This window comes from Acomys russatus, chromosome 29 (genome assembly GCF_903995435.1).
Source record: "Acomys russatus chromosome 29, mAcoRus1.1, whole genome shotgun sequence".
In the NCBI taxonomy this organism is placed as follows: Eukaryota; Metazoa; Chordata; class Mammalia; order Rodentia; family Muridae; genus Acomys; species Acomys russatus.
In genome coordinates, this window is record NC_067165.1 from 37,644,613 (window position 1) to 37,662,116 (window position 17,504).

Here is a 17,504-nt window from a genome sequence, read left to right on the forward strand (position 1 = left end):
ACGACTTCCAGGGACTTCAGAAAATGAGTCCACGTTCTGAATCAGCCATGTGGGTGACTAGCTGTGATCAGTTTGTAAATCTCACTGTCCTTAACACCCACACCATCCAGAATAGGTGTCAGAGCTAAGGTTCTGGGATTCTGCAGAAAGATAACAGAAACCCAGGACACAGGATCTACTCTAGCGAGAAGCTGGGAAGCTTCCCTGATCATCCATGCTCACTCATCCCCTCTGAGATGCTGCCACCAAACTCTTAGCTGGCCAGGCCTTCATTTGAAAGAACAGCAACTCTGTAAGCAGTCTGAAGTTTATATGTGCAAACACACCTTTATTCCCCAAAACCAGACTGCAAAACACCTAAGTAAACACTGAACCAGAACTACAAATAGTCACTCTTTTTAGGAAGACACACACCTTCTCCCACACACACTTTGACTCCTTCCATTCACACCTTTTCTCCTCTCCGACCACATTAATCGCCTTTCCTTGGGTGACTTTCCCTCAGGACAAAGGTGCTGATCTCGGCTAATGGCTGGGATGCTGACTTCCTGAGCAAGCCTGGGCCCCTGAGCTGGGACTCTCACCTTCCCAGACAGTGACACTACTAAGTTACATGCTCTGTGTCAGACTTCATTTACTATTTTCCCTCTTCCACATGTAGAAATCAGGGCTTGAAGATGAAACAGCCTTCCTTTCTAAGTCATTTAATTGGAGGAAACACAGTCTTAACCCCAAGCCTGTGTAAACTCCATTTGTTGCCGTTTTCCTGACCACCTGACCACCCCAGAGAAGATGTCTCTTCCCACCAGCACCCAAGCCTCCCTCAGCTCGTACAGGGGTAGACAGACAGACAGTCAACATGCACACACACACACACACACACACACACACACACACACACACACACTTTCCTCTTCAAAACAAAGCACCCCTCAAATGGTATGTTATGAAGAGGCAGTCGTAAAATTTGAAGTTAAACACAATACACAAAACAACAAAGGCTGCTTTCCAATGTTTCAGAATGGTGACTGTCCCATTTGCCAGCAGAGTCACATATTAAAAGTGAAGTGAATAATGCACAGACATTGTCAAAGCCCTGGTTATGCCCACTGACTCACAAATGCGTCATTATTCCCTTTGCCCCCTAGCCTTGGAGATGCTTTTTCTTTCTTTCTTTTATTTTTAATGTATATTGGTAGAGATCTGGGTCTCACTAGGTAAAAACCCATACACTGGCAGTGTCAACAGGTACCAATGGGACCACAGAGACAGCAGCAGCTGCCAGGAAAGCCCACCAAATAGAAAGTGACAGCGGCAACTTGACTATCCATCTGTGTTAGTGACAATGTTCCAGTTGAGTGAACTCTTTATTTATGCATATACCTCATTGTATCTCAGTGGGAAAGGAGGCGTCTTCTAAGGTACCATGATGTGCTTAAAGACAAAGGTTTCATAGAAAAATATGAATATGGAAGAGGGGGTCTGGGGAGGTGTATTAGTATTTTGGGGCTTGTTTACTTTTTGGTGTTGTTTTCTGAGAGAGGGTCTCACTCTGTAGTGAACTCATACATTCATGCACAGACACACACACACAAACATCGATGACTAGCTAATGCCGCTTAGTGAAAAAATGAACAATTTTTAGCCTAAATGTAAGAATATATAATATATGAAGAGAAAATAATTTATAACTAGGTAGTGGTTTTCTCTGAGAAAATGGGAAAATCAGTATTCTTTTGCTTATCTGAACTTTCTGCTTTTCCTCCACTGGCATAGCATTACACTAAGCTGGGGGTGAGGGAAACAGGCAGAGCAGTTACTGTCCTGAAAAAGGTCTACATCTGCAAGAACCAACCAAAGTATGCTGTATGCTCAGGGAAACCACAACTTGGTTACACTTTAAAACTTTAACAACAGGCTGGGAGCAATCCTGTACACTTGTAAACCCAGCACTAAAGAAGGCAGAGGCAGGAGGATCACTGTGAGTTCAAGGCCAGCCTGGTCTACAAAGCTAGTCCAGGGCAGCCAAGGCTAAAACAGAGTGACTTTGTCTTGAAAAAACCAAAAAATTAAAAAATAATACATACATACATACAAACAACAGCAAAACAAACAAACAAAAAAACAGCTGGACTTGGTGTGCACACCTTTAATCCCAGCACTCAGCATTTAGGAGATGGAAGCAGGCAGATCTCTGTGAATTGAAAGCCAACCTGGTCTACATAATGATTTCCAGACCAGCCAGGGCTACATAGACCCCCCCAACCCCCCCCTTTTTTAAGTGTGTAGTGCTCTTATTTTTAGAGTTTTGGTTTGTTAATGAGGAACTAAGATAAGAAAATGATTTGATACAATTTCTATGTTTACTGGTCAACCTCAATTGCTAATTACATTAAACTCAGTAACTGACCCAAATATCTCTAAAAGGTGATAAATGTTGCCTAATTACTAACTGTTAAACTGCAAAGGTACCACAACCTCATCAGACAAGAGTAGTGGAAGGACCGTGAAAACCAGCTACTATCTCCCAGCAGTTACAAGGCAGATTACCCTCTCTCACTAGCTCAAACGCAACAAGAGACACTGAAGAAGTCTATTTCCACATCTCCATGATAACCAACAAATATTTGACTCGCCTGATTCCAAAGAGGAATAGCACACAGATTCAAAGTCTTTACCCTGGTGCAGTCCATAGAGCATAGGAGTGCATCCTTGTTACAACAGCTCTGACAAGCTGACTTCTAGACCCCGCCCCTCATCTGGAGAGGACTGAGGAGACTACCACTGTGGTAACACTGGGTAGGCTGGGCGCTTTATAAATTATCTTTGTTCAATCTTTGTAAGGATCTACAAAATAATCTCTAATATTATGTTTTGATATTTTAAAAAATTTAATATATTCATATTGCTGTGTCTATGGGGGCAGGTGTGAGTGTGCACATGAGTACTGGCGTCCAGGGAAGCTAGAAGGTGTCAGGTCCCCCGAAGCTGGAGTTAGTGGAACAGAGCCCAGGTCCTTTGCAGCAGCAAAGAGCAGCGCTCTTACCCCCGAACTATCTCTCCAACCCCTATAAAATTTATTAAGTCCCTTGTAAAAATGAGGAAGCATAGCAGATGGGCAACTTTAGTAAAATAACAAACCTCTAAAACAATCACTTGCTCTTCATAAGCAGCAGGGAGCGTGGAGGAGAGCCCTTAACTAAGACAACTCCTCCTCAACCCGTCCTCTGACGGCTAGGGTGTAACCCAGGGTAAGGGGCCTTTCCAGCAGGTCACCCCATGCCATCTCCAGAGGCTCTAAACAAAAGGACAGGCCTTCCTTTCCACCTCTGGCTCCTCCAGGGGCTAAGGAAGCCCTATCCCTTTCCTCTTTCTCATTGAACACTAGGGACTAATTCTTCTTCAAGTGCAGCCTAAGTGTCCTATAACAAGTTCAATTCTATTTAGTCCAGTCATTTTGAAATAGTTTTAAAATAATGTAAGTTCAAAATGCAGCACAATACACTCGCCTGGCACGCAACCTTTCCTGGTGTGCGGTTCTATGCTTTCTTGGGAGATGTGCAAGAGGGCGCTAAGGTCTGGATGAGAACAAAGAGCCACATGTATAGCCGCAGTCCTCTAGGGGGCTACTGAGAAGCAATGGACCTTTAAGATGTGGGGCCTAGTGGAAGGAAGGGACTCCCTCCATCATGTGTTCCTACCAGGATATGCCACTGTCACCAGAGGCTCAAGCCCCAGGACCACTCAATGGTCACTTATCAACCTGTGAACCAAAGCAAAGCTTTCTATACTTCAGATAATCTGTCCATGGCATCCTGTCACATTGTTGATTCACAAGGGTCCACACCTCAAAATACTGTACGGTCTTAGCTATAGGAGTACTGACAGCGAACCAGAGGCTGAGTCTGGTTCTGACTCCTCAGGCAAGCCACTAGGAGTCCAGACCATCATCTGCAGGAGTCTTTTCCTCGGGACCAGCAAGCTCCATGAGATAAAGCCAGGGTTTTATAGAGGACATATTTCTATGCCAAGATCAATACTGCAGAACACACAGAAAAGGCTTGACAATGAGACATTAAATGGGTGAATAAATAAACCAACGGAAAAAAACTGCACCACACCAAGATACTAACCTAAGTAAAATTTAACTTGTTTGAAAGATTATTAAAGGATTAGAGAGATTGGCTCAGAGGTTAAGAGCACAGGCTGTTCTTCCAAAGGTCCTGAGTTCAATTCCCAGCAACCACATGGTAGCTCACAATCATCTATAATGAGATCTGGTGTCCTCTTCTGGCCTGCTGGCTCACAAGTAGGCAGAATCATGTATAAATAATAAATAAATCTTTAAAAAGAAAAAAGTAAAGATTATTTTATCTTCTGTATAGTAACACCCTGAACTATCATGAAATTCCTGAAACAGCAGATATCTGGTTCTGCTATTACAACGACAACCATTTCTACAGGTGAAGTACCAACTTCTGCAAACTGCTGTACCCTGCTCAGTCAACCTGAAACATCAGACACCTCCACATTCACTCCTCTGGCTTCTTGGCCACACAGCCAAGACACAGCAAACTTTCCACAGAGGAATGTGAAAGTATTTGGGAGGCCATGAAATATGGCCCAGCGGTTAAAGAACACCAACTGCTCTTCTGGAGGACCCAGGTTCAATTCCTAGCACCCACATAGTGGCTCACAACTGTCTGTGACTCCAGTTCCAAGAGCCCCGGCAGCCCCCTCTGGCCTCTGCAGGCACTGCACGTACATAATGCAAAACACCCGCACATCTTTTAAAGACGCGTTTGGTGTTATAGGTCGTACTGCCCATTGCCACTGGTCAAGTCCACAGACAGCAGACTGTGGCTGTGTGCCAATAAAACTTTCCTCATGAACTGAAATTTGAATTTCAAAATATCTTCGTGTGCCACAAAGTTTAAAAGTATAAAGATGTTTCTTAACCTCAGAGCTTTAAACACAGGGTGTAGGCTGCGTGTGGAGACAGCCTTCTCTACAGTTGCCCTGACAACGCTCTACAGGTGGAGAAGAGCAGCCAGCATGACTGGCGCTTCCTCAACACGGACGCTGAAGAATCCCCTGGCAGTTTCCAGCAACGTTCAATTACAAGAAAGGACACAGAGGAATCAGCTGCCATACACTTCCAGGGGCATCCAATTATAAGCCACAACAAGCACTATCGAGCTCACACGTTAACATTTACTCACAATGGTCATAAAAAGAGGGTTTGCTCCTTTAAAAACCTTCTCACTATGCGGAGATCATTTCTGTACCACTTTTAATTAATAAGCAACTGTATCTCTTCCCTCTTTCCTCTAAAGTTTATTGCCAAGATGATCAAAAGAATAGATTTTTTTTTAAGGCTATTAAAAAGATAAACAATGCTAAGCTTCAAAGGCCTAGAAAAAAAAATGCATTCTCTTACTGATTTTACAAATCTTTCTAAGGGTTTTTGGTCAAAACTGACCAAAAATGTACAGAAGTTTATACTGCTCGGAAAGTGTCTTAAGGAATATATCAGACAAGTCAGCATACTGCATGTATCATGAGTCTATACTTTGAAGAACTGTACATACTCAGCAGAAGATTAAAGCTATTTAAATGTTCAACAGAAGGTAATTCATGGATGGTATACAGACAGAAGTATGAACAGCCACAGGGGGAGATGGCACACACGAAGTCACTGGCACAGCCACTCGCGGGTACAGTGATAGGAGACAAGCGTATTACATTCCTACATGTGCTGTGGGAACAGGCGCTAGTGTTTAAGAGACAAGGACAGGAGAGGCTCTAGAACCAAGGAAGGACAGCCTGCACCACATGAGACTCTGGCCAAAATAATTCCTTACTAGGTTAGTAAATGTTAAATGCAGATTTAAAAGAATGTTCATAGAGATGCCTGAGTGCTAGAAGTTTAAATGAATTTTACCTTTTGGAAAGCTTTTTCCGTACTGTGTCATATTACTATAATTTGTGGTAACCACATAATTTTCTTTGTTTTTGTTGTTGTTGTTTTAATTAACTCCTTTATTTTTATGTGCATTGCTGTTTTGCCTGTATGCATGTCTGTGTGAGAGTGTCTCTGTTTTGTTCTGCTATGATAGAATACCTCAGCCTGGGTAATACACAGGAGCTTATCGTGAATGCTGAGAAGTGCAAAATCAAAGAGCTATGTATACCTGGTGAGGGCTTCTTCATCTGTTATAGCATGGCATAAAGCATTATTCATCAGGACAGCCACAGATGAAAGTTGCAGCCTTAAATTCTTTTATAACCTGTATTTTTCCATCCACAGAGCCAGAGCGGCAGCCACAACTTGAGCACCCCACTAAGCCCTGTGTCTCTACATGGTACCTGTATTTGGGAGCCATTTCTACCCTTTACCCCTGCATACCCACAGGTTTCCCACCCATCAGCACCTTCGCTATTCAGTGTACAGCCCCTCAATCAGTGCGGGGATTAATGATGTGTGCACCCGACACTGCATGTAACTTAGGCCTCATTGGGTGAAGGTGCTGCCACCAAGCCTGATGACCTGAGTCCTATCATGGAGCCCACACGGTGGAAGAAGAAAGCTGACTCTCCCAAGTCCTCTGACTTTACCTACACACACACACACACACACACACACACACACACACACACACACACACACACTAAATGTAATTAATTAAAAAGCAAAAAAGGTTGCCACTGCCCTGCTTTATCCTCCAGGGCTCTTGAAAATACATGAAGTAGAAGAAAAATCTCTTGCAAAATTAAAAGTTCAATGTAAATGCATTACATGCTATATATGTCTACTTTCTGACACACAGAGAGAAATCTAATACTGCAAAATAGTAATCTTTGCAGCCTTTGGAGTATATTTTATGGTATATCTGTGTCATCTGTAAATGACACAGAAAGTCAAGGTCTTAGGTACAAGGCAAAACGCCTTGGACAAGGAATACAAAACAATGGCAGATGCGTCATTTACCAACAAGAATAACCAAGCAGCTTCAACTATACACACACACAAACAACAATCTACCCAGAAAAGTTATTTTCTCTTTAACAAAAATATTTAAGTTTTAAAGAACATGTTAAAATGATCATTTTAACTTTAAAACGTCAAATCACGTGAGACTAGGGAACGGCCCCTTTAAAATGTTCGAAGCTCTCTTACCTCCCACATGTACACATTATTCCTAACCTGGGATCTTTTCTTCTTGTCACCAACAAATGGCCCAAACTTTTTCCCTTTTAAAATTGGTTTAGTAGCCCAAACACCTAGAAAATAAAATCAATATTTTTATAATGTAATGTGGTTATTCCAAATATTGAAAGCATCATACAGTTTTACAGAACAATTAAAAAGCTAGATTGTCTAACAGCAAAATAACTGTGATTAAGTTCAAACCAAATAAAGTCTTCCAGGGATTCTGAGTTTCCTTCTGTATGCCCCTCGGTGTTTTCTAAATAGTCTGTAAAGACTGCATTGATTATAACTTTTTAGAAGTTTATAATAACGTTTTGTTTTGTTTTGTTTTGTTTTCCATGACAGGGTTTTTCTGTATAACAGCCCTGGCTGCCCTGGATTCACGCTGTAGACCAGGCTGGCCTCAAACTCACAGAGATCTGCCTGCCTCTGCCTCCTTAGTGCTGGGATTAAAGGCGTGCGCCACCATGCCCGGCTGTTTATATTAACTTTTTTATGTAAAATAGACCATATGTAGTACAATCACAAAGACTTGAAAACTAACATAAAAAAATACAAATGGAATAAAACTACTAATTTAAATTCTTTATTCTGACTTTCTATCGACCTTAAACTGTCCCTACTAAGCACGAGTTGTTCTCATCATGGTCTTATAATGAAGACTTGGGTGTTATAAATATTTTTGAAGTTGATTTGCCCATTAGCTTCATGAAACATAGTTCATGAGGCATCTTGCCTTGCAGAGTTTCAAAGAGTCGAAATACAAGTTAACCCATGGCATCCCTAGGACTATTTCTATCCCCTAGTCACCTATCATAAAACCTATCACAAATCACAGAGATACGATGAAGACAGGGTCAATGGGATGAACGGCAGGAGCCCAGAAGTCAAGAGAATTGCACATTCTCGGTAGGTTTCCTCCTGCGTAGAACAGAAGGTGGAGGCTAGTCCCTCTGTGTGTGTCGAGGACGTACACACTCCACTCTGCCAGCAGGCAGCTAGGAACTGCATCTGTGCTAACCATCGGATGGTTAAACTGTTGCGCAGCCACTATTATTTTCTTTTGGTTTTGGGTTTTTTTGAGACAGGGTTTCTCTGTGTAGCCTTGGCTGTCCTGGACTTGCTTTGTAGACCAGGCTGGCCTTGAAGTCACAGCAATCCGCCTGCCTCTGCCTCCTCAGTGATGGGATTAAAGGTGTGTGCCACCATGTCCAGCTTGGACAGCCACTTTTGTTCAGACAAAATATAAAAACCCCAATGTTCATTAAGTAAAGTTCCAATGAGAATAACACACACTCACTTATCAGGAGAGCATCTAAAAGACAAAAAGGAAGGTGTAAGAATGATTTGTTTAATATTGTGTTCTTACAAGGTGTTTACAACTCTTAACCTTGTACCTAAAACTTACAAGCACAAAAATCAAATACATAGCCAGCATGGTGGCGCACGCCTTTAATCCCAGGACTCAGGGAGGCAGAGGCAGGTGGATCTCTGTGAGTTCAAGGCCAGCCTGGTCTACAAAGCAAGTCCAGGATAGCCAAGGCTACACAGAGAAACCTTGTCTTAGAAAACAAAAACCAACAACAACAAAAATCAAATACATACAAGCCTGTGTGTTCAACAAGAAATTCTAGCCAGCTTTTGTTATTCATTCAAATCCTTCCTTAAGTGTCTAGAAATGGTGAGACAATGGGTAAAGCAGACTATCGATAACAGGGCAGATGTAAAGTCAACTAAAAAGTAAGGAAATAAACTCAATAACATAATCACACCGAAGGCACAGTGAAAACAGAGGGAACCACCCACTCTGTGGGATGAGGCTCATAGAGAGCAGAGGACGGCATACTGGAGCACTCAACCAAGGTCAGAAAGCAGGTTCAGGGTGGGCGGAGGCTAGTTTCCTTTTTATAACCCATGTCCACCCTGGACTTTCATGTGGAAAGTACATTTACACCAGAAATCTCCCAAGTGAGGGCCAACCTTCCTTCGTTGGCCCACAGGGAACAGCCTACTCTTTGCTGCCAGGCTCTGGGACTAGAGTACTCACCAATCCGAGTCTTGTCAACTGCAGATGGTAAAAGTCTCACTTCCTCTGGAAGTCCTCGCAGCACGTGTTCAGGTACTTCAGCCAGAGTCTCAGTGGCTGCCACAGACTCGGTGTTCTGCAAGGCAAGCGGAAAAGGAAGAAAGCCAGTTGTTTTAAATTTGTTTTGCATTGCTTTTTAGTTTCTCATCCAATAAGCAAGTAACAAGAACTAACTGAAACTGGAGTAGGCAAAGCAATAGTTGACCTCTGTGACAGCAGAGACCATGATATCTCAGAGCTGACCGGAAATAAAGAATGTTACAATTTCTTTCTAAAAATTTAGGCTGGAACACATCAGAATCTTAAGAAATAAGATTAGAACTAGATGTTTATGTAAGAAATAAGGAGGCTGGTTTCAATGAAGAAAACAAGGATGTAGCTTTCAGAATCCAAATCAATCAAATCATAGAAAACTAAAAAGATTAATTTACCCACAACAATCATGCACTTGTAATTCTCTTTTGTTTGTTTATTTTTGAAGACAGGGGTCTCTCTGTGTAGCCTAGGCTCTCCTGGAGGCTCAGCTTGGTCTACATATTAACCAGAGATCCTTCTGTCTTTCCCTCCAAGTGCTGGAATTAAAGGCATGGGTCACCACTAGCTGGCCTGAAGCAATTGTAATTCTTAAGAATGTTTGTTAAGTGTGGGCCAAGCTTGGTAAGACACACCTTTAGTTCCAGCACTGGGTGACAGAGGCAGGAGTATCTCTGTGAGTTCAAAGCCAGCCTGGTCTACAGATCGACTTCCAAGATAGTCAGAACTACATAATAGAGACACTCTGTCTCAAAAACAACAAAATGTTAGGTGGTAAGAAAACGAAACAAAAGCAGGCTGCTTTAACAGAAGTCAGCTCCAGCCGTCACGGACTGCTCTCTAGCTGGCCTGGAGTCAGAAAGCCCAAGAAAACATCTCCCTTTGCGTCTGGTACAGGCAAAACTGCAACGCTCCTGCTTCAGAAGCAAACACTTTGCTCTGCTCTGACTTACATCCTTTTCTCAACCAAACTCCCAAGGCACTTTCTAAAAATGGAAGTTTCAAATTGCCCCCAGAAAATAGCCTCCTGTACTTCTAATTAACTAAAAATATGAGTAAACTTAACAGACATTTCTCACTTCTACAGATGGTGTTTGCATTTAAAAATGTTTTAATCTAGAAGCTGGGTATTTGGAAAAGTGAATAAGCTTTCTGCTAAAGGGGGAAAAGAACTGACCTGATAGTATCCTATAATGTGATTAATCTATGGCACCAATTAACTAAACAACACCAATAAACAGGTGCCAAAATTATGAGTGTGTAGAGCTAGACACTTAGAATAACCAATGAGAGCTTTCTTCCTTTTCTTCAGCTATGGCCTACCTATCCTCCCCAAGAGGTAGCCCCACACACACACACTCAGAAACACACATACACACCAGAGAGAGACAGACACGTACACATACCACATACAAATACCACAAAGAGAGAGACAGACACATACACATACCCCCCACATGTACATGTACACACCACACACACACACACACACACCTAGAAAATTGAGGCTCAGGAAAATGACCTAAGTTGCTCACAGTTGACTCTAGACACCTGTCTATCATTAAAGCCCAAATTCACAGTCACTGTGGGTTTCCATTAAGGCTCTCTGGAATCATGAGATCCTCAACTCACAATTTCAAGACTCATCAGAACAGCAGTAAGAGATGGTGCCCAAGGCAGGGATGGTCTTCCATAGGAAATGTGTGGCTTCAATAAAGATATGTACTAAAATTCCGGAAGTACCTGTGACTATAACGGACCACAGCTGGGATCGGGGGTGGGGGGGGTGGGGGGTGGGGGTGGGATATTAGCCTGTTTTGGATCAATGCCTTATCTGAGGTGTGTCTCATATTTTGTTTTGGTTTTGGTCTTGCTAAATAGCCTTGACTCAAATTCAAGATCTTCCCGCCTCAGCCTCTGAAGGACTGGGATTACAAGGATAAGATGCCACAACCATTCTCAACCAACAATTTCATCTTTCTAGGAGAGGCTCTCTTTTCTGCCCACTATAGTTGTCTTCAATGAAAATAAGACTCCACTAAATTCACAGAAGAACACTCTAGAAACTGTCGGCCGTGGCTTCTCCCCTTCCACCTGCCTAACTGCTGGAACCTCTCCAGGGCTGCAAACTGCTCAGCACACCCTTAGAAAAGCAATGGCTTGAGAAGTACAAGGCAGGCTCAACCACTCCCACTTTCCTTGCTTTTCTTTTAAAATTCTTAGGCAATTTTTCCTAACTATTTGTATAGCTCTGTGTTGACCGTGCATCGCTGTAAGACTAAAGTAGACGCAGATGGTATCTCTCTCATTCCCAATGCTGGAAATTCAAAATACTTGCTTGCGTTTACATAGTTAAGTAAAAATATGATTCTTTGTAAAATGACTAATGCAACATCTTTTTAAAAAAATATATAGTGTGTGTGGTGTGTTTGCTTACATGTATGCAAATAATCTCATGTGTGCTTTGTGCCCAAGGGCCACATGCCAAATGCCCTGGAACTAGAGTTACAGACAGTTGTGAGCTGCTACATGGGTGCTGAACCAGATCCTCCCCAAGACCAGCTCTTAAGGGCTGAGCCAGCTCTCCACCACCAGCACTGTACCTATCTCAAGAGGGATGGACTTGAACTAGCAGGGTCAGCTCTCAGGATGTATTTTTTCATGTAGACCAGAATATCTTGAATTTGTAATAGATACTCCTTGGGCTGATACAGTGCCCCCCCTCAAGCTGGTTCCAGGACCTGGACCCATCGCACTCACAACCACACATCTGTACTAACAAAGTCCAAAACTGCTCAAGTTCCTTATAGTGCAGAACGCCCGTATGTTCTGCACACATCCTCTCATATTCTTTAAACCTGACCAGTGCAGGTTAAGCACCATGTAAGTAAATGTTATACCTTATTATTAAGGGAACACAAGCCAAAAAAAAAAAAAAAAAAAAGGCTGTACAAGTTTGCCTTCCAAATAAATAATTTCCATCTGAACTTGGTAAAGTCTAGAGGTACAGAAACCATGGATACTGAGGCTGACTACACAAAGAACCTTTTTATTAGAAAACGCGATTTTAGAAACAAGCAATTTAGAAATAAACCTTTGGAACAAAAGAGCATTTTTAAAAGTCCCCCCTCCAGCACTCATAAGCCAGGCTCTTTTCTGCATCTGCTTAGACAGTATCAGATATATTTTCACACTCTGGAGTGGCTGGCTTTGGCTCTGAGGTGAAACGGTAACAGCTGTTTCTCTCTCCAGGCTTATTCTTAAAAAGCCTACACTACCTATTTACTTTATATTAATGTATTAATATTAATATATTTATGAGTCCCTACTACTGTCTAAACTATGTCCTGGCCATCCCAGTGTCTGCTCAGTGTTTTATGAATATTCCTTCATTATATTATCACAAAGACCATACAGTGAGTGGATTCAACAGATTGTTCGCAAGAAATCAGACACTACTCTGGGACCACCCAAGCACAGAATGCCTCACTCGCTCATTCGCCCACCCACCCACCCACCCACCCGCTCCATCACTCGCTCGCTTGCTCACTCACTGCATCACAACCTGCCAGAGGTACTTTGATGGCCCCTATTTTACAGAAGAAGGTGAAACTCGACCATAATCACAGCCAGTGTGTGGCAGAGTTAGGTGATCCAAGTCAGACAGTCAGGCCAGGATCTAGATGTTTAGACACCAGGCCACAGGGCAGCCATGAGGAATAATTTCGACACTACACAGCGTAATACTGCAGTCAGATAAGACCCAGGCGGTCCCTATTGCTCCAGCCTTTCTGGGGTTCACAGGGTCAGACCCACTATTATAGTAACGCCAAGAGATCGTATGCCATTTTTGTCCTAAGTGTGGAGAGTGGATATTTCTGGAGGCTATGACACATGATAACATCATCATTCTGACAGCTGACAAAATGTGTGAATGCTTAATTTCTTAAGTCTTTCTGATTTGTGATTAGACCCTGCAGTCAAAAATTATACCAAGCCAAGGCCAGCTTTGTGTGAATGCTACCAGTGGATAGCTAAATGAGGAAAAGAACATGGGATGGCATCAGATTCCAAGGCGATGTTGCTAGCCTGAGAGAACAAACCAGAACAATCTGGGATGCATTTCAGCCTAAACACAACCCCAGGAGAGACAAGAAAGCAACAGAACAGAGTTCCCACTCTCCACTGTCAGGTCCAGGGAGGAAGCCACACCTCATACCAGGACTTGCACCTAAAGGTGCCAATTTGCATTTATACTGCTGGCCTGCACCTCACCAGATCAGGCAGGCCTCTTCAAGTCTGTCTCCACTTGCCTCCCCTACAAGACTTCCTGAGGCTGGCATTTTAGTGATTCCCTCACTGGCTGGTCTATCAATTAAGACCAAGCTTAAGGCATGCACACCTGTGTCTGATGTCTGGCCCAGGACAGGAGACACAGAAAAGTGAGGCGTTGAACAAATGAGCAAAGGTCCAGCTTCAACTGCTAAGAGGTCTAAGGCACAAAAGGGTGGATGCATGGATCCCTAGGAGTGCAGAAAGGTTCATGGGAAGCAGAGAACTCAAGATACCATTATCCTGAGTGAAGCAAGCACAAGGGAGAAATAGGTCCTTATATTAGAAGCCATGGCAAAGGCAGAGGGATCCATGAGATAATGTCATCAAAGTGGGAAGGAGTTCCAGCAAGGAACGAGGGCTACAGCAGGATGACTGTACCTTTGAAGTCTATGGTATCTGATGTTCTTATTCATTCCACAGCCCCCACTGCCCTGACGCCTGAAATAGCAAGGTAATCTCCCCTTGGCTCACACATGCACAGCAAGTGCTCCATGGGCCAAAGAAGTAGGACAGGTCTTACCTGTCTGCAGCAGCACACAAGCTGATACGGGACATGCAGGTACCCCATCAACATCAGCAACAGCAAGAATCATAAACAGAGTTGTGGATGTGGCTCACTGGTAGAGTCCTAGGTTTGAACACTAACTATATATTCATTCTACACACACACAGACACACACACACACACACACACACACACACACACACACACACACACACACACACACACACACACACACCAGAAAATTCAAGGTCCTGCCCCACTGAAGCCAAAGTCTAAATTGACACTTTTTAAACTATTCTAATCAAGAGTAGCAAACAGGGGCTACAGACACATTGTCAGATGAAGTTTGTTTGGTCTACTGGGTGTTTTAAAGACAAAAAAGAACCAAACAAAAATCCCATAATTTTGTTGGAGGAAAAGGTTCCTATCCTTCCCTGGCTCCTGACAAGCACCAGGCATGGCCTCTGTGATCTTCCTTCTCTGGAACTGGGCTCTGTCACAAGGCAGGCTTTCATGCTGCTGCTTCTAGGCTTCCATTCTTCCAATCAGTGTCTTCCTCATCTTTCCAAGTTCAGTTTGAATTCCAGCTTATTCATGAAGAGAAGCAACTCACTGTGACTGCTCTTTTTCTGAGTTCCTATCAGTTTTCTGTCATATACACATACGACTCAAGGACCATGGAAAAGCTGTCAGCAACACAACCCATGAGGTTGCTGTAACAGAACAAGAAAAAGTCAAGCACTTGTCATGGAAAGAGAAAACAGACTCCTCCTGAAAGTTATCCTCTGACTACCTGTGGTGTATGTGCCCCCCAAGCACACATTAAACACCCACACGCAATAGTAATGTTAAATAAAGAGTTGAAATTAACAACAACAAAGGCACTAGAAGGGAGAGCCACAGTGTCGCTGCTGGTGGAAGTAGCAGCAGTAATTGACAGTGCTTGCCGGGCAGCAGCCTGGAGGCTTCCTTTTACTACTAATCCATTTACCACCAACTGTAACCGCAGACCCATCCTTACCCATCAGGAGGCTAAAACCAAGAAGTCAGGCAGGTCGCAGAGGGAGTGGGGCTCAGAGTTGAGCATGGGAAGGAATGAAAAGACCACAAAGACGAGGCAAAGTCAAACTGCCCTAAACCTTGCCCCCCATCATCCACTTCTTAACAGCACTAAAAACAAACAAACAAAAACCCCAAAGCTTCCCAGTTGTTTCAGTTGTTTAAAGCAACACAGTCCAAGGGATTTTTCCAATTTTCAGATAATCTAATTGTTTCATTAAAAAAAAAAAAAAAACACACACACCCATGTTTATAAAAATTGCCAATATATCTAGTAGAATACAGGATTCAAAATGAAATTTAAGTGACATTATTAGAATATAGATTTCTTATGCTAACATTTATTGAAATCCAAATGATAGCAGCTAGGAATATCTTATGGAAGCCTTTTTAAATCTGAAGATCTAAACTTGTGTTTATAATTATAATCATTTCTTTGCTACATAATTAGCATACGCTAAAACTGTCTATTTTTAGTGTTACAAAATAGAAGAAGATAATGAAAATGAAAGCAAACGCCAGCCACCACAGCACTAACCACCAGGTGGAATCAGACCTATGAACAGACTACCTATGAACAGACTTGGCTAGATACTCAGAAGGCCTCAGAAACAAAAAACAAAAAAACTTCTGTAAAGGAAATGAAGCCACAATGCAGGCGAAAACCTGGATAGACAGCAAAACCATCAGAGGATAAACACCACAGAACACACTCTGTATGACTGCATGTGGACAACAGGCCAATCTTGGAGACACAAAGCTGCTCAGTACTGCCTATGAGGGACTAATCAGCCAGGGAAATGGCCATACCGCCAGGAGTGCAGACGCGTGTCCAATGGGTAGACGGTGCTGCGCACAATCACACCTCAGGGGTGAGAGCCCAGAAGTGAAAAGGCCTGCAAGTCTCATTTACTATCAGACAACTTAAAATTTAAGCTCAGAGATAAATATTTGAAGTAAAACGTTAATGAAATATTCAGAAAACAGAAAAGCAGTTAGAACTACAATGGAAAGCTAACAAGAGTCTAACTAACATTGCAGAAAAACAGTAATACAGAGGGTAAACTTCAGTAGCAAATTATATTTAACAAGAATGAAAATGATGGGAAAATATTTTAAAACACAAAATAGTGTCAAATTTTAAAAATGCCTAAAGTGTGTGTATATATACATGTGTGTATACATATATACACAAATATATACCAAAAAAGGAAATTGAAGTATATTAAACACCTCCTTGCAAGAACACAGTAAGTATGACTAGAGAGATGACACAGCATCAAGAGCACGTGCTGCTCAATCTCAAGGACCAGAATCTGGATCTCAGCAAGTACCTGCAAGGCCTCCATCAGCGCCTATATACAGACACATGCACACATACATAAGTAGGATAAATAATTTTTAAAAGTATGAAACTAAAATAAAGTTTTATTTTTTTAAAGATTTATTTATAATGTATACAGTGTTGTGCCTGCAGGCCAGAAGAGGGCACCAAATCTCATTATAGATGGTTGTGAGCCACCATGTGGTTGCTGGGAATTGAACTCAGGACCTCTGGAAGAGTAGACAGTGCTCTTAACCTCTGAGCCAGATGGCTCCAGCCCCTAAGATAAAGTTTTAAATATTTCATATTTGCAGGCAGGAAAGCCAACTTACACACAAAGACATAAAAAATCTATAATTGATAATCCTAAATAGATATTAATCTTTAAATCATCATTAAACCAAAACGAGCTTTTAGGATATCAGATTTATAGAACAGAATAGAATACATTCTTATGAAAGGCCATTAATAGAATAGAATAGAATAGAATAGAATAGAAAATGTATTTTTAATTAATATTTATTTACTAACCCAATCAAACATTTCCTCTACTTAAACTCTCCCAAATTCCCCTATCCCTCTGGTCTTTTACAAGGCCCATGAAACTGGCCTCCTATCTCTTTCCCTGGATCCATATGGCCTCAGAACCATCCTCTCCTCCCTTACCACACTCTGCTAGCTGCCATTGGTAAAGCAAATTTAATGGCCTTTCATAAGAATGTATACAAATAAGTAAGTCCACTTCTACACTTTACCCAATTGCAGTAAAATACAAATGACTTCCCACTGACTCACACTAATATCACCCTTTACTAGAGTCTCTGATGGCGCCAATCTTCTTAGGCCAAGCTCATCCTCTCACCTAATAACTTAATGTGTGTCACTCTGCCTATTACCGTCTTTTCCCATATTGTTGTGTTCTCACTCTGTGCCACCCTGGTTCTAAGAT

The 17,504-nt window shown here is 42.2% G+C and overlaps 1 protein-coding gene across 3 annotated transcripts in view; it reads right to left on the reverse strand.

Moving 5' to 3' along the window:
• Window positions 1-17,504, reverse strand: part of Prdm2 (PR/SET domain 2) — a 100,325-nt gene that overhangs the window by 58,255 nt on the left and 24,566 nt on the right. For all 3 annotated transcript variants that reach the window (XM_051171919.1, XM_051171920.1, XM_051171921.1), the window contains exons 3-4: window positions 9,261-9,375; window positions 7,181-7,284 (exon numbers count right to left, since the gene is read on the reverse strand). In XM_051171919.1, the coding sequence (XP_051027876.1) occupies window positions 7,181-7,284; window positions 9,261-9,375 (219 nt within the window). The remainder of the gene's footprint in view (window positions 1-7,180; window positions 7,285-9,260; window positions 9,376-17,504) is intronic.